General features: G+C 41.1%; 1 protein-coding gene across 1 annotated transcript in view; it reads right to left on the reverse strand.

The window, feature by feature from the left end:
• Positions 1 to 689: 689 nt before the first annotated feature.
• The window catches only part of CENPF (centromere protein F), a 67,257-nt gene continuing 42,635 nt past the window's right edge, over positions 690 to 25,311 (reverse strand). The window contains exons 12-20 of the mRNA XM_059041689.2: positions 20,794 to 24,188; positions 16,708 to 19,449; positions 15,325 to 15,477; positions 12,266 to 12,442; positions 11,761 to 11,922; positions 9,338 to 9,500; positions 7,663 to 8,133; positions 5,781 to 5,959; positions 690 to 893 (exon numbers count right to left, since the gene is read on the reverse strand). Of these exons, the coding sequence (XP_058897672.1) occupies positions 690 to 893; positions 5,781 to 5,959; positions 7,663 to 8,133; positions 9,338 to 9,500; positions 11,761 to 11,922; positions 12,266 to 12,442; positions 15,325 to 15,477; positions 16,708 to 19,449; positions 20,794 to 24,188 (7,646 nt within the window). The remainder of the gene's footprint in view (positions 894 to 5,780; positions 5,960 to 7,662; positions 8,134 to 9,337; positions 9,501 to 11,760; positions 11,923 to 12,265; positions 12,443 to 15,324; positions 15,478 to 16,707; positions 19,450 to 20,793; positions 24,189 to 25,311) is intronic.

Below are 25,311 nucleotides of genomic sequence, written 5' to 3' on the forward strand. Positions count from 1 at the left end.
CTGCAACAAATTGGTCTTCGACAGAAACAGCACAATGACAGAAAGCTCGATATGCTACACCTCTGAGGAGTCTGCAACCAGGCTTATTGGAAATCAACACACAACTCCTACTACCCCCGACACAAATATGTACAGGTTATATAAGCTAAGATTTAGAAAACACATCGGAAGAGGAGGGACACACCCACATATGTATTTGTGTGCATGTTTTCCTTGAACACATATAACACTGTTTTCTTTTGTTTTACTCAACTCAAAGAAATTCTTGATCTAAAATTATTTCATGCTTAACACTATACAAAGGAAATACCATAAAGCAAGTTTACATTTTCCTGGGAGCTGTCTGTTGCAAGTAGAAACTGTTTTGCATTTTTTTAGTGTAAAAATCCGCATAAAAACAGGAGTTGTTCTATAGTGCTTGCCATTTGTGTTAACATTTACCAAAAAGCTTTATACAAGACTATTATACATTACAGAAGAGGAATATCAATGAAGAGGTAATCAGTGCTTCCAAACTTTTCTAACTGTTATACAGGGGAGATCTAAAGAGTCCAACATATTTAGATTTATAAGGAATTGTTTTCTTCCCTCTGATAATGTGCTCCCTGAATAAAGAAAAACCCCACAGACACACTGCCTTCTATTCAACTACAGCCACCTTCCAGGGGTGCTGACACACAAGGGCTCTTCTACTGGACCCTACAGTTCTCACTGCCCTTGGACTCGGGGCCAGCTTCTGGGCTGGGAGCCAGCCGGCCTCGCTTGGCCCTCAGGCCCTCCCTGGGGCTGTCAGCCGAACTTCTCTCAGGAAGGTTACTGATGGAGAGAGATCTGGTGGTGGGTTCTCGGAGGGCAGTGCCTGAATCCACTGGGCTCTGTTGAGTAACCTTGACCTGCAACACAAGCGTCGCTGTTAGAGGTTTAAATCACATTCACACTTCTACAACACGAAAAATCAAGCACTTAGGTCACCAAATTTGAAGTTAAATTCTTCTTCTTCTAGGAGTTGTACACAGTTTTACTATTTCTTCTTCCCTGAAAACAGGCCCCCATCTAACAGAGAAGCTAGAGAAAAGGGTCGGACACAACCTCTGACCAGCCGCCTTGCAAGCTTCCCTTGACACCTCTGACGGCCGCAAACTCACTCCCAAGGCCAGTGTGACATTCTCAGGTCAGAAGGTACACTCTTTGAGGGCAAAGACTATGTCCTCTTTACCTTTGCATCCATAGTGCCCAGAATATGCCTACCTGGCAAACATTCAATATTTGCCTAAATAAGAACCCAAAGCAGCTTCCATTTATCTTAACTGAGCCCCTGCTGTCATTCAAATGAACGTATTCCAAATGAGTAATACCACCTCCATAGAGTGGAAGCTTTATTTACAACATTTAAAAGACCTACAACCTCCTCCTCACATAGCAGCATTTTCATCATTCCCCTTACATTGTTGTTTTATTCCCATATTTGGTTTATGGCAGAAGGGCAGCTATCTAATGATAAAGTCCAGAAAAAAAGTAAATTCCCTTTCTGATGTCCTGCCTTTTAAGAGAAAGAGGGAATCTCAAAAATGCGAGACTTTAAGAAGTAGATGAAAGGCAGGGTAGCTGGTAAAGTCGAGATTTTTTTGAGGTTTCCATGGTAGTGAAAAAAGATATGGGGTCGGGAAAGAGAAAGAGGAGAAAGACAGAGGAAGCACAGAAAAATGTCACTTAACCAAAGTGAAAGACAATTCAGGTAGGAAGATTTGTAAAAGAAAAAGAGGAAGGACTCTTAACAAGGGTGCTCAGCACAAATGTGCTCAGTACCAAGTCTGAGAAGCGGCTATGGGACACATCACTCCTTGCGCAACGGACTGCCGGTGACCTCCTTCTGAAGCAGTAAGAAGAAAGAATGGAAATTATTTCCCCGTTTATATTCTTTCCATAGGAAGTACGTGGTCTTAAAAGGCAGCTAAGTACTCTTCATTACAGAAAACATAGTAAATCTGGCCGACAGATCAGATCCCTGGAAAGCTTGCCTCTACCTCAGATGATGTGCAGGACATTTAAAAGGAGCAGCCTTGAAGGATCAGGACTTAATGGAAAATTACTGTCCATGGAAAGTTGAAGGAAAAAAAAACAGAGTTTTACTGGCACTCCTTTTTCTTTTCTTTTCTCTTTTTTTTTTTAAAGTAGAAAGTGGTACAAAAACAGACTTCCCTTGAACCCAACAGATGCAGGAGAATCAAACCTTTAGATTCACCATTAAAAGTGGGGGGGATGGGGGAGTGGGGGCTGGAGAGATCACGCTGGGGAAAGAGAATTTAAGCTACTCAATTCCTGAAACCCAATTAAATAGCCAAAGCCCCCCTTTGGCCTCCCCCCTCTAGACTCAATTTCTTTGATTCTGAATTGAGGAAACTGTAGCCGGTGATCAGAGTTTACACTCTGGATTTGATCCTCATGCTGGTTAGTTAGTCTCAGACTTACCCATAACTAGGTGAGGTCGGACTTACCAGGTACTTAAGCTATTAAGTGCACCCATACCCTGCCGGTCTTACAAACTGTGTCTGCAGCCACAGTGGGGAGAGGGCAGGTATGCAAATGGCTCATTGGAAATGAACCTCATTAGTAGGAAAAATGGCTAAGACCCCACGAAACTGCTGACCGACTCTGTGGTGACGGCCTCACCATCATCTCCTACAATTAGTGGGCGGTCCTCTGGAGCTGTCTACCAACCCCAGATTTAGATCAAGTCTACACACAATCACAACTCCCTTGTTCCCAGCAAACTGGGAGCTCTTGGGCTTATTCATCCCAGAGACGTAACAGAGAACGTTCCTCACCTAATCCGCATTTTACCCATGTTCCCCTTTGAACTTGTCAGATGTCACTAAAGGTTCCGTTAAACGATCTAGGAAATCTCTCAACCCTCAGCCAGTGACCTCAGGCGAAGGCTCATAATCCCAAGTTTCTAAGCAACTGCTTTAGGAAAGGACACCTTGCTCTCTCTTTTTTCAAGCTGAATGATGATGAAATATGCTCAACAGATGAGGCAAGCATTTTATAAGGTGATTCAGAAAATGCTGAATTAAATTAAAAATCAATAGGCTGGGGCTTCTCTGGTGGCTCAGTGGCTGAGAATCCACCTGCCAACGCAGGGGGCACAGGTTCGATCCCTGGTCCAGGAAGATCCCACACGCCGTAGAGCAACGAAGCCCGTGCACCACAACTACTGAGGCAGTGCTCTAGAGCCTGTGAGCCACAACTACTGAGCCCGCGTGCCGCAACGACTGAAGCCCATGCGTCTAGAGCCCGTGCTCCACAGCAAGAGAAGCCACCACAATGAGAAGCCTGCGCACCGCAACGAAGAGTAGCCCCCGCTCGCGGCAACTAGAGAAAGCCCGCGCGCAGCAACGAAGACCCAACACAGCCAAAAATAAATAAATAAAATAAATAAATTTATATATATATTTTTTAAAAATCAGGGCTTCCCTGGTGGCACAGTGGTCGAGAGTCCGCCTGCCAATGCAGGGGACACGGGTTCGTGCCCTGGTCCGGGAAGATCCCACATGCCGCGGAGCGGCTGGGCCCGTGAGCCATGGCCGCTGCGCCTGCGCGTCCAGAGCCTGTGCTCCACAACGGGAGAGGCCACAGCAGTGAGAGGCCCGAGTACAGCAAAAAAAAAAAAAAAAAATCAATAGGCCGGGTTTCAGAGGCTTGCATCTAATCATGAAGTCCCCTATAACCTTCTTTCAAGGGGAACCACCCTCCATTCATGTGCACAAGTGCACAAAACTGCTTAGCAATTCATAACCACTGGTGCCTACTGCAGCCTGTAGCTAAGGCAAGCACACAAGTCTTCAGGCAACCGTGGTTATTGCTCTGTCCTCAGCAGATGCGACAGCAGCGTGGAGAGCAGGCCCCCTAGCGTGCAAAGCTCTCTTTCTTATATAGTAAGTCTAAACTCCACATGGAAACTGCTTTAACATCAATTCCTCATAAAAGAAGGGAAAAATGACCCATATAATGATTTCATGAGGTGATTTCCTAACACACCTTTAAACAACTATTATTGCAATCACTTCAGGACATTCACAGCTCCATTCATTCAACAAATATCTGTATTAGACATGAGGACACAGGTAAACTGTAAACATAACCAGGAACATCACAGAAGTCATACTGGAACTCAGAAGGCAGATATTTAGGCAAGTCATTACAGTAAAGTGAGCTGCCGTGAAATAGCAGGAGGTACAGGGTACTACCTATGTGTCATGATTTCCTGTTTTAAAAGAGCCAAATACTTCATTTCAGGAATTAGCTTGTGGTTAATAGCTTTAGTCAAACCTGGAAGCTTCACTCTTTAAAGGTGCTAGTTGCTTTATGAAAAAGAAGCTGTTCTTATGGCCCCATGGAAAGTCAGGACCTACTCCAGTATGCTCTTCAGTGTTCTATTGCTACCAACATCCAAAAGTTAAATCCAAATGTGAGTGAGTGAGTGAGAAAAAAAAAAGAGAGAGAGAGAAAAAGGTGGGTGGAGGGGTGGGGATGGGGAAGAAATTTGCACAAAATAGTAGAATATTTCTAATACAAGTCATGAATGGGCCCATTTTAATGAGTGAAAGAAAACCTCAGACCCTTCTTCCTCACTGCTGAGTTAATCAAATTTTTATTATAATGTAAGTTATGAACAAACTTAATAGTAGGCATAAATTCCTTAATCCTTAAAGCCCTTATACATCAACATAGCAAACATGTGCATATATGTTCTTGCTTTGATGCAACTAATCACCAGTGTCTTTGTATTTGGTGTCTAAAATCCTACTGAGGAGCATGCCCGCCCACTTAAGAATTACATTACACAAATAGGGTTACTACACTTTCAAAGCTTTGTTGGCTGGTTCAAGGTAATCATATTGAATACTTAAACTCTGACAAGTAAGCAATCAAGGTAAAATCACAACATTTAAAAAAAAAAAAAAAAAAAATCTGTGAGCCATTCTAGAAACTTCCAACAAGATTCCTGCAATCCCTAGTTTGAGAAACAAAGACTGGAGCTGAGAGAGAGTAGGTGTTAAGTCTGGGCAGGTTCAATCTTTGTAAGTCTTACCTTCTTCCTCCTTTTATAATACTACTTACTAGGAGAGTACAATAAAATAAGAAAATAAGACTTGAGTTCCATAAAATGTATACGCTTTGCATACATAAGTGGTAGATGCTGGTATGGATTATTGTAATGGGACAAAGATCTGTGAAGCAAATATCCTCTATGCTTTAAATAAGCTGGGCTGTTTGCAAGGTGCAGAGAGGTCCCTAAGATCCCAGCCCTCCCTACCCTCAGCAATCAAAATAGAGACATCCATAAACAGCTACTTTCTCCAGACATCTACTGAAATATGTGCTTTTTGTAAAAAGTAAAGGAATAATAAAACACAAAGAGTCAGCAGCTGGGGGGCAGATGTGTGAGAGGGAAAACTGTGAAGCAAGCAATGACCAGTACCCGTGCCAAATCCTTCCATGGTACTGCCCGAAACTTTCTTACAGACCCTTTGAGTTCCGACCTCACAACGCCAATTCCCGTCAGACGGTTTATAAGTGGCCTGCTGGGTCAAGGACAAGATTGTGCGGCAGGGTAATGTGATGTTTATCCTAGCATCTGCTCCCCACTTTCCTCACTACTGACTTCTCTATACCCCAGGGAGAAGGTCAGACTTTGAAGAGCTCCTGAGTCAGAGGGCGCAGATAACGCTGTCATTTCCTGGATTTCAAACGGTAGACACGTGTTCACAGTAGTTTACCTTTTGTGATCTGCTGCCACCAGCTGTTGGTTTGGAGGTCTCAGCGAGATTTTCTTTGTTGAGACTTAGGGGGGGTGGTGCTAACTTCTGCGCAGCAAGGCGGGGGCTGGTCCTGGTCACCATGGTTGTTCTCCGCAGGATGTATGGGCTAGTCTTCCCTGTTGGGATGTCGGCAAACCCTGAAGGCAAAAAGCTGACTGTCAACACTGCTGGCTCCAATTCTAGCTGCGGTGGGAGTACTAGTCACTAGGTGAAGTTTGAACAAGGATAAGGGTGACTCCGAAAGCACTTTCTCCTAGCCACAGTGGACAACGGACATGCTTTATTCATAGTTACCCTGGAGTCATCAAATTGAATAAATCACTAACAGGTTCTTTTCTTATTAGAAATGTAAGAAACCACATGGGGAAAATAACATTAAACAGAAAAGTTTTTTCCTGCTTCTTTTATGTGGATGTCTTAACTCGCACTTTTCTAAGAAGAACACACCAGCAGGCCTTCCTTTAAGATTTGGATTAGAGGGGGAAGAAATGGGTGAAATGGAAAGGAAAGAGATAAAAGAAAAGGTCTGCTCTTGTTGAAAGGGGGAAAATGTGAAATGGTAACAGCTACTGGAGGCAACTACTCTCAGGTAGAAAAACTAAGTGGGAGGAGAGATTTGACCTTACTCTGCACTCATCATCTCCTTCCGCAGAGGGAACTGACAGGACCTGTGATGACCGAGAGGAGAAGGGCAATGCCAAGAACACTTTTTTTCTTTTTTAAAAATATTTATTTACTTAGACTGCGCCGGGTCTTAGTTGCGGTACGCATGATCTTGTGTGTGTGTGTGTGTGTGTGTGTGTGTGTTACGCGGGCCTCTCACTGTTGTGGCCTCTCCCGTTGCGGAGCGCAGGCTCCGGACGCGCAGGCTCAGCGGCCATGGCTCACGGGCCCAGCCACTCCGCGGCGTGTGGGATCCTCCCAGACCGGGACACGAACCCGCGTCCTCTGCATCGGCAGGCGGACTCCAAACCACTGCGCCACCAGGGAAGCCCCTCAAGAACACTTAAGGAAAGCATGTCACACACAGCATTAAAGTAACTACAGTAACTACAGCAGCATGTGGTTTTGCTTTGTTTTTAACCCTGTAACTACAAATAAAAAACAGAAACGAGAAAGAGATAGCTAACTATTTAGGGGTTAGATTTCCTAAGAGCTAGAGTTACTCAGAACAGTGCTTCTCAAACTATCTATGGCAAAAAAATCGGTTTTGATATTTTGCGGGGGAGGGGTGGGAAGTAATTTCCCATCTGCTGTGGAATGATACTTTTGTGTAGTACAATAAGAATGAATCTAACAGAGAATTGATTATGTGCTTGAATGTTGCAACAATAGCAAAGGGCTGTGAAAATTTCAAACTCTTACTCTTGATTTCTATACATTGTTTTGATCATGGAGCAGTAACAAACCTTCCTAGACTGGCCCCAATCTCTGGGCCGCACTTGGAGCACAGCCAGGGGTCCAGCATCAACAGGCCCATCCTCTAGCTCACCCACCACTACCTGGGTCACACATGACTAAAGGTGGGAAAGCTCGAAGGGTGTCTTTGATTTGGGGATTTTTCAACACAGAAATACCAATTTCTAAACAGGTTTTTGACAGCCATTTTTCAAATCTCCTAGTACTTTTGGTACTGTGACATGAGTAATTAGATCTTAGCCATTCTCTCATGGCAGAAAAGAAAGTATATACCTTAGCAATTTAACAGTGGACTATTGCTTCTGAAGATCAATGAGTACTGTTACACAATAACCTAAAAAATAAATGCTTCTGTCTTTTTGTATGTGAATTTTTATGAGCACTTTCAAAAGAACGCAGATACTTTTTGAATTATGAGTACCTTTCTTTACAACTTCTGGAAGTCCCTCTGGCTCAGGCTCAGCGTCTTCTGCATCCTCTGCAGGGTGAATACCACTTTTGACCACTTTCCTGCTCTTTTTAGAAAATTTCTCTGGTGTAGAAGGTGTGGTTTCTCCCCCATCCTCCCGAATCCCACCGGACCTTTGCCTCTTGCCTGAGGCTTTATTTTGGCCAGATGATAACTTCTTTTCAGTAGCGGAAGGGACTGGGGATGGTCCTGGAACAACTGAATTCAGCGAAGGAGAACTTCGAAGATTAAGTTTAGATTGCTGTGAACTCAGACGGGCAACCTGTGTTTCTAACATCTCTTTGGCTTTCTCTAATTTCTCATGGCTTATAAGCAGGGAACAGTATTTATCCAGGTATTCGTCTGCCTCCTTGGTTTTTTCTTCAAGGGTTTCTTTCAGTTCTTTCATCTTGGTCATTAATTCATCAACATCCACAACAGTACCTGTCAAAAATAAAGCAACACATCACTTGTAACTTGACACTTCTCTGATTAACACTGGCCATCAGCAAGCAGATAACCTTAGACTTGCTTCTTGATTTTTTTATTTTTGGGAAGAGTGGCGGAAGATCTATCTGTATATGTGCTTATAGTTCTTGTTTGGGAGGGATCATATCAACATACATATTCGAGTGAGTAACATACTTATTGGGATAGCTTAAACACAACCCACTAAAATCTCAAACTCATATTCCAGCCAATCCATCAGACCTTCTCGTAGTTATCATATGACATCAAATGAATTAGTTTATTACATCCCCGATTTTCCCCTGTCCATCCTTTCTATTGTAAGGGAATGGACAGTAAAAGTCAACAGAGCATATAAAGTCACTGCTGTAATGGCTTTGGGAGATAGGAAGGGGCCAGTGACAAGACAAGGCCAAAGAGGTTCTGAAAACCATTTGGAGGCAATGGAGGATCTGATGGACAAGGACTTGAGGGATACTATAAGGGAAGAGGTCTCAGTAACTTATAGCTGCCTGGTTGGCACTGATTCCATTAGAGACACTCCCTGGAGCCCCAATCCATTCTGAGTACTCTTCTCAGCAGGCAAGACTGTTGACCTCCCACCCATGCCAATTTATGTATGGTCCAGAAGAGCCACTTATACTATGCTTGCCACCATCTATCCACACAGAAAAAGCATTCCACTCTGGGGGCATACGTGGAGAAAAGTGACAGGAAGAGCTGTCATTTCTTTTCTATTTCACCTTCACACCCAGAAATATAGCCCCCAACCCTTCCATTTAATTGACGCACCAGGATGGGCCAAGGACAAGCAGGATCAGCTGTTTATAAATTACCAGTGCCAGCTCAGATGCCGGTCTTCCTTTACATTAGAACTACATCATGGACATCCACATGAAAATCTCTTCTTGGAAGGGCTCATTAGCAGAAAGGCCTACCAGTTTTATAGAACCGAAGATGCAATAATTCTATTTTTTAAATGCAGGCTTCATTCTGAATCCTATTAATGACCCCAAGCTAAGCACCAAATTCTGAAATTGGAAAATGGCTAACTGCTGAAAATCAGCATGCGGTCATAGAACAGAGCACTGACGACACTCCCCGTGCAGACACACCGTAAGTGTATGATTCACTAGTGGAAAACAGTTTGGGTTCACTGATGTACCCAGTTAGCACCCACCTGCTTTCTGTTTCTCTTGTGCAGCTTCAAGATGAGATATCTCTTTCTGCAACATCTCCTTTTCTTCTTCCAGCTGTTTACAGGATTTGATCAACAACTTTATTTTCCCCTGGGCACGATCGTTTTCCTTCTTCAACTTATCTTCATATTTTAGGTTTTCCATCTACAGAACAGAAGTAATTCCACTTAAAACCTTGAATTGCTTTTCATAAGCATATGGAAAAATAATAAGATATAATTAAGAATCATATGCTGTAAATTTAAGAACTATTATCTTCAAAACAATTCATCTTCTCTGCTCAGTGTCCTAAGTACCCCCAGTAGACACTGAGGTTTTGTCACTCCCTTTCTTAGTCTCAGCAAGCATCAGTCACAGTTCTTAATATAATGTCCTATTAAGTAGCCCGCTATGTCTGTGTTTATCCAATAGGAGTCACACCGGGAGGTAGGGGCCAAGGGTCCGTGCACATATTCTTGGTAGGCCAAACACTCTAGGTGACAATTGTTCCCTTTTGTGATCTGTGCTGTTGCACAATTTCAATACCTAAGACGGCATTTGTTTAGTCACACCAAGTGATACTACGGCTCACAACACAAATTTAAGGCCAAATGATATTATGGTTTACAATACAAATTTAAATTTTATAGCAGCTCAGACAAAAAGTGAATATAGAATGGTGGCAGAATTATGTCATCAAGCACTTCTCAGGAGCACATGTTCACAGTGCCTTAAGCACAACTGCAAAATCAAAAAAAAGCTCTGAAAATGATTTCTTGACTTGAACAGATACAAAGGAATTTATTCCTTTATTTATCCCACCTTGTAAAAATATTCATACATTTTGCTGTAGAAATATGAATTTGATTATGAAGTATTACCCCAAGATTCTGATGGGACATTATGTAATACGTGGCATATGCATTGCATTGTGTAATATCTAAGAAATGCAGAATTGTAAGACAATCTAGCTCTAAGAGTTTCTGATAAGAGATCATGAACATATAAAGGCAGACCAAACTATTAAAAAAAAAAAAGGAAGAACCTGAGCATCGCATTCATGTTACAAGTAGATTTCATTCTTTGCACATTTCACCTTGAAATAATTTATTAGCAATGTTGCAGTAAATCTGCACTTTCAGAACTTTCTGATTCCAACAGTAATTGGATTAGAGATAGATTTAATTCAATTTCAACAATGCTGGGACTTCCCTGGTGGTCCAGTGGGTAGCCCTCCATGCTCCCAATGCAGGGGGCCTGGGTTCAATCCCTGGTCAGGGAACTAGATTCCACATGCATGCCGCAACTAAGAAGCCTGCATGCCACAACTAAGAAGTCCATATGCCGCGACTAAAGATCTTGCATGCTGCCACGAAGATCCCACATGCCATAACTAAGACCGAGCGCAGCCAAAATTAATAAATAAATAAAACAATGCTTATCAACTTCTACTTCATTAAAATTATATAAGAGTTGTATAGACTCAACTAACAATGTATCATTTTGTACACGGCATACATATAAATAGACGTTCCCCACGGTACAACTGTCGAAGATTAAAAAAAAGGAGAAAGTGAGTAAATTAAAACTTAGACCTGAAGCTACTTCTGTCTTGTTATTAAACCTAACATCTCTCATTTTGTAGCAACAGAACATTATTGATCATTAATGTTATTTTGCACTTAGTTTGTATTTTACTGGTATATTTCCTTCACCTTGATAATTGTGTAAGAGCTGTAAACATAAGAAATCTATACCTAGTTTTCTGACCTTTACTGAAAAATATTTATTTTCCAGGTTCATATTTTACATTCTGGATGGTATTCGTTTTATGAAAAGAATTTTGTGGGTATCAAAACAGCCTCCCTCTCCAGGTAGAATTACTGTAGAATTACCTTCTACAGTCTAACAATACTGAGATTAGGGCTCACCTCCTTTTTTTTATAAAGAAAAAAGTGTTACGGTCCTTGCATGGAAAAGAAAAGAACATACACATACGTGTACCTGACCAAGTGCTTGGCTCACCTTGATCTCCCCATAAGCCATGGTAAAGTGGGTTTGGTGACAGCAGTGAACCTGAAGACCAGTCATGCAAGACTTTCACCACCAAATTATTATTATCCACCCCTGGAGGGGCCTGCCCTGATCTGTTATGCATATCTTCATATGCATCTCAAGAAGTCTCTGACATCCTTTACTTTGAGAGGGTTCACTGAGCAATGAATGAAGTTTATTCAAGCTATGGAACTGCAGGCTATCCTCTAATTTTTAAAAACAACTCAGCAGACAACTGATGATATTATTTATAATTACAAAAAACTTTTTTCATGAAAATTAAAATGAAAGCACTTAATTTCATACTGTTAAAACCACTGTTAGATGTATGAACCATTCTAAGTCATGAAGTAATGATAAGTGAACATACCTTGGTTTTCTTCAATTCTTCTAAAATCTCAGTGGTCACTTTCAAAGAATTACTGAGTTCTTCTTTACTGGACTTTAAGAGGTCTATCTCCACCTTCTGTGAGCTGAGACATTCTTCCTTAGAAGTCAATTTCTCTCGATATGTCTGGATTTCCATTTCATACTAGGGCAGAAAAGTATTACTTTAGCCAGGAGGCTCAGGTGAAAATATTATAAAGAAAACAAACAAAAAAGAAAACTGCTGTTCCAGGGACCATTTCAAATGATCTTTGCAACTCCCTTACTATTCTACTCCAAGACGGAAATGTATTTTTTAAAAAATCAAGTCATAAAATAAGACATGTGCAAGTCACTGGGGGAAAGATAGGGAACTTAATAGGATGGGATGTTCACAGGATTATACATCATAATAATAATGCAGAACACTGACCTTGGAAAAAATACCTCATCTCCATGGTCAACACACTCTCTCCAGTTCCCCCAGGCACCAGACCACACATTTTTACCTGTTTGTTTATATCCAGAAGCAAAGCCTGGTTCTTCTTTTCAGCTTCCTGGAGCCGTAGCTGATATTCAGCTATTTCTTCTCTCATCTTCCCTTGCTTTTCTATCTGGTCTTTGTGTACACAATGCAAACTATTCTTCAGTTCACCATTTTCTAGCATGAGCTCCCTCAGTTGACCCTAATGAGAAAAATAATAAAATCATGGGAAGATAATTAAGAACCTGGATATATATATATATCAACATCTAGAAAATACTGAGTACTGAGTACTGCCTTGCCTGTAATAGTTTACAGGCAAGACAATCTATATAGAATTAGTGCTATAATCCTGAGCAATGTACAGTCGACACTCCGTTTCCCCAGATTTCACATTCACTGATTCAACCAACTACAGAACAAAAATATTCCAAAACACAAATTCCAGAAATTTCCAAAAAGCCAAACTTGAATTTGCTGTGTACCAGCAACTTTTTACACAGCATTAACATTGTATTTACAACTATTTAGGTAGTATTAGGTATTTTAAGTAATGTAGAGGTGACAAAGTATACAGGAGGATGTGTGCAGGTGATATGCAAACACTATGCCATTTGATATAAGGGACTTGAGCATCTGTGGATTTTGGAATCTGGGGAGGGCCTGGAACCAATGCCCCGTGGATACCAAGGGATGTCTGTATTCACGTTAAATGGCGATATCACCTCCAGTGGCAAATTCCTTTGCTCCAGCCCAAGGTTACATCCACGGGCAACACAGAATCTCTGAAACCTCGACTTCGCTACTAAAACACTAGGACCAAACCCTCCTAGGCTCCCAGGCTCACTTATTTAAGTACTTCTAGTGCAGTAATTTCTTGACCTCCTTAGCAGCATCACCACCACCTTCACACTCAAGCCCCTCCAGACTTACGTTTTCTTCCTTGGCCAGCTTAGATTCCCTCTTCTATCAGTTTAAGAATTTCCTTCCAAAGGCCCCCCCACTGCCCTTCTCTCCCTTCATCGTGCAGGACTATCAAAACCGCAGCCCTAGAGGTACCTGGCTTCTCCGTGCCTGACCCCAAATAGCTGTTTCTCTACGTGTTTCTCTACATGCTGAGTCCACTTCCTCATCAACTGTTCACTCCTCAACCCACTCCAACCTGCTTTCATCCCAGCTCCTCCTGAAATGGCTTTTCACGGCATCGTTAAGCTCCATGTTGCAAATCCGGGGAGCACTCTTCAGCCCTCATCTCATTCGACCTCCAAGTAGAATCTGCTGCTGCTGACCACTCCTTCGGTCTTGAGACAGCCTCCACGCGTGGCTTCTAGAACGTGACACTCTCCTGGTTTGCCTCATCTTGTCTTTTCAGTTTCTTTGCTGGCTCTTCCTCCTCCATCTCACCCTACATGCTGGAGGGCATCTGGGCTAGGCCCTGAGCCATCTTCTCTTCTCCCTCTATATTCTCTACCATTCCCATACTTTTTAAAACACTACCTAGATTCTGAACTAGCCAAATTCATGTACCCACCCTAAACGTTCCCTTCAATCTCCAGCCTCATGTATTCGGTGCCACTCTAGGTTCTACTCTAGTTCTTTACCATGCCTTTCCTACTGCTCCAACCTTCTTTCCTGTTATTTTCCATCTGACTCCAGACACAATGGCTTCCTTTCCATTTCTAAAATGTATCTTTCTAATTTCAGAGATTCTATCACTCCGCTCTCTAGACCTAGAAGGCTCCTTCGTCTGCCCTGTTCTTCACATGGCTGACTCCTTGCCTTGCACGTGACATTCTCTGACCACCCCCTCTAAATTAGGTTCTTCCTCACCCCACGCTCCACTTCCCAAATATTCTGCAGTGAAGAAACTTGTTTCCTTTATAGCACTTAACAGTTTATGATTATTTGATATATTTCCTATTTAATGATTTATTGTATGTCAAGATGGTAAGTTCTACGAGTGCAGGAAGAACCACAGGACAGCTATCGCTCACCATTCTATCCTCTGACCTCAGCCACGTTTATAGAATGAATAAAGCCATTGCAGACTAACACACTCATATGTATGGCCTTGAGGCTGAACACCTAGCTTTCCTTTTTAGTAGAGCCTATAAATGAAAGACAAATAACAATATACTTGGGACACTCCCAAGCTTCTCAGTATACCAAAGGAGATTTTAGCAGATGCAGGACTCAAATATCATCCATAGGAACGCCTTCCACACAGCATTGACAGAAAATTCCATGAGCCGATTGCTGAGATTAAATGCCAAAACTTTTTTCAATTTTCATTAGATTAAATACCACATTGAAGGAAAAGCACTAACCTCCCCAACTCCTTATACAGGCCATTACAAATATCGTTTCAACTTCTTGTGATTATTCTGGGTCATAATCACAATTACGTTTTGCTGTCCTTTTCTGAGAATTACTTAGGGATGAAGTTGCACAAGGACTACATGAATACGGGAGTGTTTACCATTTGCATGCATGGCAGCTGCTACCGAAGACTTGGTGTTAAGCGATTCGGGAGAAAGCGCATGAATCAGCAATGTCTATTAGGGGACCAGCAGTGGAAGTGGCAGCCCAAATGCTATAGTTCTGCCACAACCTGCCCTAAAATAGCACCCCAAGACTGCTCCAACTTTACATCTTACTATGACTTTCTTTCTGTTACTTTGTTAGTTCTTTGCAAGATCAGTGCATTTGTCTCTAGCGACATTCTAGCTTATCATCTGTGGCAGGCTAGGACAACAGCCTACTGAAAGCGGCATGAAAGCCATTTCTGGTATGCGTTAATGTAGTTAAACAAGGGTCATCTTCTATGAAAACAATATTTGGGCTCCATGACAGGTATATTTTCACGTGTTCAGGGGCCTCGCCTGACTCCTTCCGGGCTCATGACAGTGCTGGATGGCAAAAATGACTGCAGGTCTGATCATGACATAAGCTTGGGTTACTCTTTTCAAAAGCTAAAAAAAAAAAAAAAGTTTGGTACATTACGGAAGGTCCTAACAAAAACAAACAAGGAGAGCGTGCACAAGAATTATCAGGGTGTAATGAATCTGTCACAGAGAAACTTACTTTTCTGCTCTTTATTTCTTCCGACACTAATTTTAAATCTTCAGTTAGCCTGTTTTTCTCCCTACTAAATTCTTCTTTCAGCTCCGCCGTTTTCTGTACCATCGCATGCATTTCCTTCTGCAGCTCAGCTTCCTTCACGGTCATTGTGTTTACCTGAAATTTCGCCTTTGTTAGGATCTGCTTACGGTTATATGTTTGATCAAATTAATCACTCTTATACAGCATATTCAGGACATTCGCTTTAGCCTCCAATAATAAAATAAAACCCAGCTAATCCTCCCTTCACTAATCCACTCAACTAATATTCTCAAAACCTACTGGTAAGCTTACCTTTTCTTCTCTGCAAGATTTAATAAAAGACAACAATAAGGAAAGGAATGACAAAGAAAGATAATATTACCAAGTCTTAAAATCCTTCATAGAAGTAATGATTTGAATTAAACTTAAATATCAGAGAATATTGTACGAGGCACTGACTTAATCCATCAGCTCTTGGATCTCTTACTAATTCTCCAATGCCATGCTAAAATGCAAGAAACATGACTATGATTCATTAAAACCAGTTAAAGCAGTATTGTTTACATTCGTCCCTATATCAGATTGAAACAGCCTGGTATAGTTTGTCTGTCTCCACCCATAACTGCCATACAAAAACTTGAAATTCTTGGAAAATACAGAGGCATGATTGATTGTATTTTCTGGACAGTCTCTTAATATTTGTCCAGTAAAAACTTAATTTGAAGGAATCACTTTCTTAGGTCAGTAAGTATAGGGCAAAAACTTAATTTTTCTTTAATAATTGAGCTTCCAGATGGCAGAGTTTCCCTTTAAACATCAGTTAACAGAACAGGAGACTGCCCAAAGAGAAGGTACAAAAGAGGGGCTCAAAGCACAAAATCCCCAGGACATGCCCTGGGAGCCATGAGGGTTCTATCGGTTACAATTGTATCAGTATCTTTAATAGTTCTTTCTCCTAAAGGCCAAAAAAGGCAGGGCAGCAGCAAAGGGTATCCCTACTGATTCTGATATCTGTTATACTCTCTACAGCAGTGGTTCTCAACTGGGTATGGGTATGGGGGCTACTCTTCTGATGTACTGTGAGAAAGGAACCATGAACAACCCAAAAGCTTCTGCCCTGTCCAGGTGCCACAGTGAAAACCATGCCAATCCATAGACGTGCCCCATGGAAGTGTGTGCCAAAGCAAAGGGACACCACTGCTGGAGCCAACTCGACGTGCCCACAGTTCAAGACCCCCAAATTTAAAGCCTTTACAAGGTTTGGTCCAATACTGCAAACACTGTAGAGAAGGAAACAGAATTCACACAGTGGTTGACCCTCCCACATGACAACACCTTCAAATGTACAGAGATAAAGCCACTTACTTTTTCAACAAAGGACGTTTTTTCCATTTTTGTCAATTCAAGCTCTTTCTCCAGATCCTTGGAAGAATTCTGCAGAGCTTCTAAGGTGTCCTGCAAAGTGTCATTTTTGGATTGCAGCACCTGGGTCCTCTGCTCCAATTCCACCATCAGATTTTCCAGTTTTGTTCTCTGCTCCTCCAAAAGTTGCTGCTCTCCTTCCATCTGGGACAGTTTAGAGACCAGCTGCTCTTGGTCTTGAATATGATTTTTTAGTATCCTGATTTCCTCATCCTTTTTCTCTAGTTTCTGTTTGCCATCTTCCACTTCTTGAATGAGGCCATTCACAGAAGACTGCAAAAGCATGTAATTACTTTTGGCCTCGTCAAGGCCCTGTAGCAGTTGAGCCTTCTCATGTTCAAGGGAATCTACTTGACTACTCAGGCTCTGTTCTTCCACTTTCCAGGTCTCCTGCTCATCACACAAGGCTGCTACTTCCTCACTTAGCTCTTTCAATTGTGTTTGCAGTATCTCCACCACAGCTTTCGATTCTTCTTTCATCTGTTCTTTTTCTTGCTCTTTTTCTTGCAGTAGAGTTTCAAATGAAGAGTTTAATGTTTCTAATTCGGACACTCGACCTTGCTCTTTTTGTACTTCTTTTGTCAGATCTTCTTTTTCTGACCTTGTATTGACAAGATCTAACTCCAAATTTCTCAGATTTCGGGCCATCTCCTCTATTTTTGCTTTCAGGGTCTCTACCTCTGCTTTGGACTTCTCAGCCTCAAGAATTGCATGCTCCTGGTTTTTCCCTGATACCTCTAGTTCTCTTTCAAGGTTCTCAACTGTATCCTTAAGCAAAGCTGCCTGATGCTCACTTTCCTTCAGTTTTTCTAAGACATGGAGCTGCTTCCTTTCATTAGTATCTAGGTGGACTTTCAGCTTGCCAATGTTATTTCTCAGCTGATGTACTTGCTGCACTGGGGAGTCCAGACTCTGTCCTTCCACCTTCCAGGTCTCCTGGTCATCACACAAGGCTGCTACTTCCTCACTTAGCTCTTTCAATTGTGTTTGCAGTATCTCCACCGCAGCTTTCGATTCTTCTTTCATCTGTATTTTCTCTCGCTCCTTTTCTTCTAATACATTTTTCAGTGAAGAGAGTAACGTGTGTAATTCAGACACCTGACCTTGTTTTTCTTGTAGCTGTTTCACCAGATTTTCTTTCTCAGACCGTATGGCGACAAGGTCTAAATCTAAAGCTTTCAGGCTTTCAGTCATCAATTCCATTTGTGTTTTTAGGGTCTCCACCTCTGCTTTGGAATTCTCAGCATCAAGAATCACCAGCTCTTGGTTTTCTTCTGCCATATGCAATTCCCTTTCAAGGGTCTCAACTTTATCCTGCAGCGAGTCATTCCTACGCTCGCTTTCTTTCAGTTTCTCTGAGATGTGGAGCTGCTTCTTTTCATCAGCCTCGATGCGGACCCTAAGTTTCTCAATGCCTTTTCTCAGCTGGTGCACTTGCTCCTGCGTTGAGCTCAGCCTCACCGCGACCTCCCCTTTCTCCATCAGTGCAGCCTCCAAGGCCTTGGCGACGGTCAGCTTTTCATGCTCCAATTCACTCAGTTTGGTCTGCAGGCTCTCGGATTCCCTTACGAGTGATTCTCTCTCTTTATTCAGTTGTCTGATTTGGTTTTCCAGCTCACTTCTTACCAAAGACAGTGCCTGAGAGTCCTTTTCCAAACTCTGCAGCTGCTCTTGGAGATGTAGACACTCATCTTGATGAGATTCGAGCTCTCGTATTTTCTCCTTCATCTTTTCAGATATCTGATCCAGCTCTTGATTTTCTTTTGACAAAGTATCTAATTCTCCACGAAGCCGGTCTCTCTCACTTGTGACCACCAAGAGTTCTTCCTCAAGACAGGTTATAACTTTCTGCTTATTTTCATTGTCTTTTTCTAAAAACAGCTTCTCTGTTTGAACTACCTCTAAGTCGGCTTCCGCAGAGAGGGCGTGATGCTCTGTGCTACCTCTCTCAGCTTTCATCCTCTGCAGCTCATTTTCCACATTGAGACACCTCTCTCTCCAGTTGTCGGTCACCTTGGCTACCTCATCTTCAGTACCTTCATGTGACAATTTATCTGTGCCCATTTCTAAGTTAGAAGTGAGGCCCCCCGAACTTTCTACTCTCTGGTTATCACGAGAAAAGGATTCCAATTTTTCACTGAAATCTGATTTTTCTTTCTTAAGTTCCTCAACTATTTTTTCCAATTCTATACATGCTTCAATCTTGGTAGTTAGTTGTACTTCCTGTAAATTGAGTTTTGAGTCTAACTCCTTGATTTCATTTAGCAAGCTTTCAACTTTTTGGTCACGTTCCTTTATGCCATGGAGTAATCTCAAATTCTCATTTGATGTCTCTTTTACCTGCAGTTGGAGATTCTGAATGGTTACCTGATTCTCCAGAAAATCCATAGGTACCGAAGCATCAGGACCAGAAAGTGACAATTCGGAAATGCATTCTGAACAGCCCTGGATTGTGTCTTCCACGGGGGTCCCATGGCTGGTTTCTGGGGACTGCTCCCTGGACCACTCTCCTTGAAGTTTGATTGCACTTGTCTTAGTTATTTTCTCCATCTCTAGACTGAGGTCCTGCTGAACATCTTTTTCACAAATCTGATGAATCTCATGCTTTGGTGTCCTCTCTTTAGTTTCTGAAGTATATTCTTCTGATTCTCTTATGTCACAGCTATCGTTTCCAGCCCGAATAGCCTGTATTTGTAAGATATAATGAGAAGGCACTTTATTTTTCAAGAAGAATCAAAATAGAATAAATAGGCTGAATTATAATATTATTTTTGAGAAACTGGCTACTTGCCTCTGCTAAACACATCTCTTCAAAGGGCATTCATTCTTCCCACCAAATTCACCTCTCTCCATCCAAATATTCAACACAATTAAACAAACATTCAGTAAGTGTTCTCTATGGGCAAGGTACTGGGTATTTATCATGAAGACAAACCCTTCAGGGTCAGTTACGTGATCATCTAAATTGTGATGTAGTTTCATTTCAAAATTTTTTTCTTGCTAGCAATATGCTAGGTAACCTAAATATAAAATTTTCTTTGGGATTATCAAATAAGAGGCTAACAAATTCCACATTAAATGGTCATCTTCCATCTCCAGCATTTATGATATTCTTCGATAAGAGAAGGCAGTAGGGTTTCATGACCAGATTCCCAGCCCAAGGACTTAATCACAGATCCAGCACTTACTATATTCTTGGAAAAATCACATGCTTGAACCTCACTTTCTCTTCTCTGTAAAATAGGGATCTGCTACTTTGACTACAACTGCTGTCACCTCTCACCTGCCCTCCCTACCTTACAGAGGTAGAGGGAGGGAATTAAGTGAGTCTCATTGTCTGTACGCCATTACTAGTTTAGCTGGTAGGCTAGAAAAGAGAAAGGTATAAGTAATTGAACAAGTTCATATTCTGTAAAGAAAGAAATGTCTCTTTGAATGACTGATATCAAATCAGAGATTTGATATCAAATCAGAGATTTGATATCCAAATGTGTATCCAAGCAAATTGTCAGAAAAGTATTCAGAAATACATAATAAACTCAAATATTTAGGTTCATGACTATGACTCTAACATTAAAAACAGTCTGAAAAAGGCAAGAGAGGTTAAAATTCATATCACCTTACCATTCCTAGGTTCCAATTTGATATTTAATGTGCTTTATTAACTCACAAAGAGTGAAAACACACAGACGTCCTGAAGAACATGTTCTGACTCTGTAATATGATTTTCTCCAGGAGTCTTTAAAAAACATCTTTAGTAATGTCCAATATAATAGTGTTTAAAGATAATCATGATAGAAATTTACTCCCCAGAAGTAGGAAAGTGAGTCAACTTTACAAATAAAGTTGACTCACTTTCCTAAAGTTCTGGTTTATTTTTTCAAAACTTTGGTATACTTTGTTCTTATGTCCTTGAACCCTAAAAATATTTTAGTTTAGATTTAATGTCAATTTCAATTCAACAAACATTGATTGCATGCCTACTAGGCACTCGATTAGAGAAATAGCATGTCAGTCCCACATACTTACATCTTCTATGTCGGTGCCAAGCAGAGACCGAGAGCTTAAGTCCAGACCTTGAAGCTGGAGTCGTGCTACTTCGAGCTCAAGTGTAAGGTGTTCGGTGTGTTTCTTTTCTGCCGCCAACTTGGACTCCATCTCTGCTGTCACACTTGTCAGCTTCTGCTGCCACTGTTCATTTTCTGACAAATACTGCTTCCTGAGACAGTCAAGCTCTTCCCTTGAAGAACTTAGTAACCGTTCAAGTTCTTCGATTTCCTTATTTTTCGTAATCCCTTGACTTTCAATTTTCTCTTCTAGCTTCTTGAAGGACTGCAGGTACATCTGAAAGACGGTCTCAAGTTCTTCAACGCTCCTCACTGGGGCAGAAGGGATTTCTTTCTCAGTCAGATTCTCCTCCTCCAGACTACTGCAAGAGACTTCCTCTACACTGGACTGGTTTGCCAAAACAGACCTGTCTAAATTATTCAAAAGGGATGTTTCTCCCATATGCTCTAAAAGATCTTTGTAAAAAGAGGATTCTATTGCATTACCAGGGCTGTCAGTCACACCAGAGAGTGACAAGGACAGAAAATGCTTCTCCCCGGGTCCTGGCATCACGTCCTTCACCAAGTCGCCTTGAGAGTTTCTCAGACTCGTGGACAAGACTGAATTTTCAGCCTTTAATGTGTCAATGTAGGACTGTAGCTCTGACATCTTAGAGCTCATCTGACAGTGCTGATCATGTAAAATTTTGTGTTCACTCTGTAAAGATGAGAATTTCTCCTGTAATTCGGCAAAGTGCATGTGAACTTCTTTGTTTGACACTGTCAAGTGCTCATAGGAATTACTGTCATCCAAAGGATTTAAGGACACAGACGCCTGCTCATCTCGCTGTTCACCAAATTCACTTTCTGGCGTTTCTTTCACGAACTCACCTTGGAGAAGTCCATTTTCGTCATTTACTATTTTAACTTCATTTACTAGTTTCCCTACCTCTTCTGCCATTTTGCTAGTTGCTGTGACACATTCTGATCTTGAGTTGTTCAGCTCAGATAAGAGTTCGAGCTTTTCCACCTGCAACGCCTCACACATCTTCTCTAACTCGTCCAGCTTGTTCATTGCTGTGTGTAGAGAGCACTGCAGGTGGACATTGTCCTGCTGACTTGTTGACAACTCGTGAAGCACCGAAATATATTTTTCCTCTGGATCTATTTCAAAGTTTCCAAGGCCGCTAGTATCTTGTGACTGAGTGCCTTGTTGCACATCTCCAGTTTCTAATTCTCCTCTGATTTGTAATTCGTGCTGTAGGTACTCCTCCTTCTCACTCTGCTGAAGTTTCAATTCCATGTTTCTCACTTTAGTTTCTACTTGCGCCAGTTGTGCATTATAACTGTCTAGAGAAGCATCTTTAACTTCAAGGTCCATCGGAAGTTGAACGTGACATGTATTTATCTTCCTCTCTGCTGCTTTCACAGAGTCTTGAATGGGTTCCAATTCTAGATGCTGATGCTCATGTTTCGTCTTCATTAATTCTATCAGGTGCTCCTTCTCCTGTAGTAAGGCATTAACTTCCTGTTGCATCTTACTTTGTTCTTCCTTTAAAGTTATGATTTCTTGCTTTAAACCGTCAGCCTCCCTCTTGGAATTGCTTTGGATATCTGTAATCTCCAATCTCAGGGCTTGCTGCACTGTCCCCAACTCTAGTATTAAACTCTGGTTTCTTTCTTCAGCTAATGCTAATTGTGATACAAATGCTTGGTGTTCCCTTGCAAATGTTTCCTTTAGCTGTCCCAATTCATTTTTTCTATCTTCACAAACACTCGTGCATTCATCCAGCAAGCACCCTAATTTAGAGTTCTTTTCCTGCTCTGCTTTATATTTTTCACTAAGATCCCGAAATGCATTTCCTGTTTCTTCGCATCTTTGAAGTAAAGTAAATCTTTCTTGTTTGTACTGGTCGGATAACTCTGAAATGCTTCTGTCTCTCTCATCTATACAGTTGGACAAACTCTCCGTTTTTTGGAGCAAGTTCATCTTCTCTTGCGTTAAGGTTGCATTAATTTCCTTGAGAGTCCCATTCTCTTGGGTCAGCTCTTCAATATCCTTTTTATCAAGAGAAATGATGGAACTCATTTCCTTTTTCTCCAAGCTCAGAGTTTCAGACAAAAGTTGTAGCTCCTTTAGAGATTCCTGAAGTAAATGGTTGCTCTTTTTTAATTCTTGAATCTCTGCCTGCTCAGTTTCTAACTTTTCATTCAAAAGTTGCAACTCTCTTTCCTTGCTCTCCAAGGCAACTAAAGTTTCAACAACAACATTCTGGTGAACAGAAGTGTCTTCTTGTAACTTACTAATTCGTTGACTTGTTTCAGCCACAAAACTTTGATGCATCTGTTCTGCTTTCATGAGATTTTCTTCAATTTCTCCTTTGATTTGCACCAATTCTTCACACTGCTTTTGCAGATCTGAGTTCATCTGCTTTTGAGACTCTAATGAAAATTCAAGAGAAACGACTGTGTTTTGTAACATGGATGAGCTTTTTGGACTTTGGTCTGTTTCTAAATGGCATTCGCTCCTTTCTGAAGGCACACTTTCTTGTTCTTCAATTATATTTGCAAAGGAATTATTCACTGCAGACTGCTGTTCAAATGCCAAAAGACTTCTCTGATGAGACTCACTTGTCACCACAGAGGAATCTCTGGATTTTAGCAGATCCCTGAGGCTCTCAGATTCAGCATGCAAGTCTTGGTAACGCTGGTCTTTGTCCATTATTTCACTTGACAGTATCTGAAGCTTATCTTCTAGATCTTCAACTTGCCCGGTAAGCTGAGAAATTTTCAAACACATATTTTCTATCTCCTTCTCATGTTTCTGATCTGAGAACTCGGCTTTCTGTTGTAGTTCTCCGTAAGCTTGCTTCTGTGTCTCTGCCTCTGCAGTCTTGCTGTCTATCACATTGTGAAGGTTCCTGATCTCGACATTTAGATTTTCTCTTTCCATCTCCAGTGTTCTTACCCTCTCATTGTATTCGTGACTTTTTATTTGTTGTGTCTTAAGACAGGTTTCCAAGTGATTAATTTTACTCTGCAAGCTTTCCTTTTCTGATTCCATCTGACTTAAAAGTTGTTCATTTTCACTTTTCCAGCGAGAAAACAGAGTTTTCTCTTCTTTCAATTCTTCATATTCTTTCTTCTTTAATTCCAAAGCACTCAATAAAGCTTCGGACTCTCTCTCTGTTTTGCTTAACTTTTCATTCAGTTGTTCAATATGATGTTCCCTTTTCTTCAAAAGGTCTTGAGAACAATCTCGCTGCTTTTCCAGATCAGCCAAGGCAAGCTTCAGTTTCTCGAAAGTCAAGGAATTCTCTTGCTGATTTATTTTTTCTTGAAGATCTCTTAACATGGTTTCCTGAGAAGTATTCTTAGCTATTAAAAAAAAATATTTTTTAAGTTGTCATGATTTTAATAAATATCTATTCTACAAGAATTCTAAACTCTAAAAAAATAAATCCAAACAAACTAACAGCTTCTCAAGTCCTGTACAAACTGGCATTATTGCCTGCATACCTCCTTGAAAGTAGATCACCTGATAATTATCTAAGCTTATATAAAGACAATGAGATAATGGTCCTTTTCAGGATGGCAGTACATTTGTTTATCTTCTTTCTCAGCAGCTTAAGAAAGTGTTGTTGTATAAAATACCAAGGGATTATTTTCCTAAGCACATGAAACTTTCTTTTATTCTTTTTCCTTGTATGTGTTTATGTATATTTTGCCCTTTGGAAATACTTATTCAAGGAGAGAAAAGTGTGACAAGAGCAGCACTAAAATGGAAATATCTCAGGAATACTATGGAGTATTCCAGATTTCTCAGAAAAGTAAATAACTTCTTCACCATTTTAGCCAAAAAATCCATAGGATCAGGCATAAGTACTAGAGTATAAAGTGCTACATGGAATTATACTCAATATTTTGTAATAACTTATAAGGGGAAAAAGTCTGAAAAAGGATATGTGTGTGTGTGTGTGTGTGTGTGTGTGTATAAAACACAATCACTGTGCTGTATACCTGAAACTGACATGTAAATCAACTATACTTCAACTAATATATATATATATGTATATCTTAATAGTATATGGTGCTATGTATTAGTAACTCTCGAGGCCTATGTGTGAGTATCACTGAGAAGCAATATCCCCCCACATCCCGGCCCCTCATAGTGAGGTGGTGCCTGTGAAGATGAGAATCATCAGGAAGATGTCACAAACTCCATTACCCCCTGTCCTCTGCCTAAAAACTCCCCTCTGCCCACTGGCCCCTCCTAGTTGAGAATAACCACACTGGTTTAATTCAACAATGATGGGAAGGCTTCCCAAGTATGTTGAGGAAGAATAAAAGTTGAGAAGCTCAATAGTAGATGAAAAAGGTAGCATGTATTATAAACTGAGATGTAACTAGAAATCATTCCTATTTTTAGCCCCTTAATCTCAGTCTACATACTGAGAGTGGAAGGCTGGTGGAGATAGCGCCACAGGGGATATCAGTCCAC

Source organism: Kogia breviceps, chromosome 1 (genome assembly GCF_026419965.1).
Source record: "Kogia breviceps isolate mKogBre1 chromosome 1, mKogBre1 haplotype 1, whole genome shotgun sequence".
In the NCBI taxonomy this organism is placed as follows: domain Eukaryota; kingdom Metazoa; phylum Chordata; class Mammalia; order Artiodactyla; family Physeteridae; genus Kogia; species Kogia breviceps.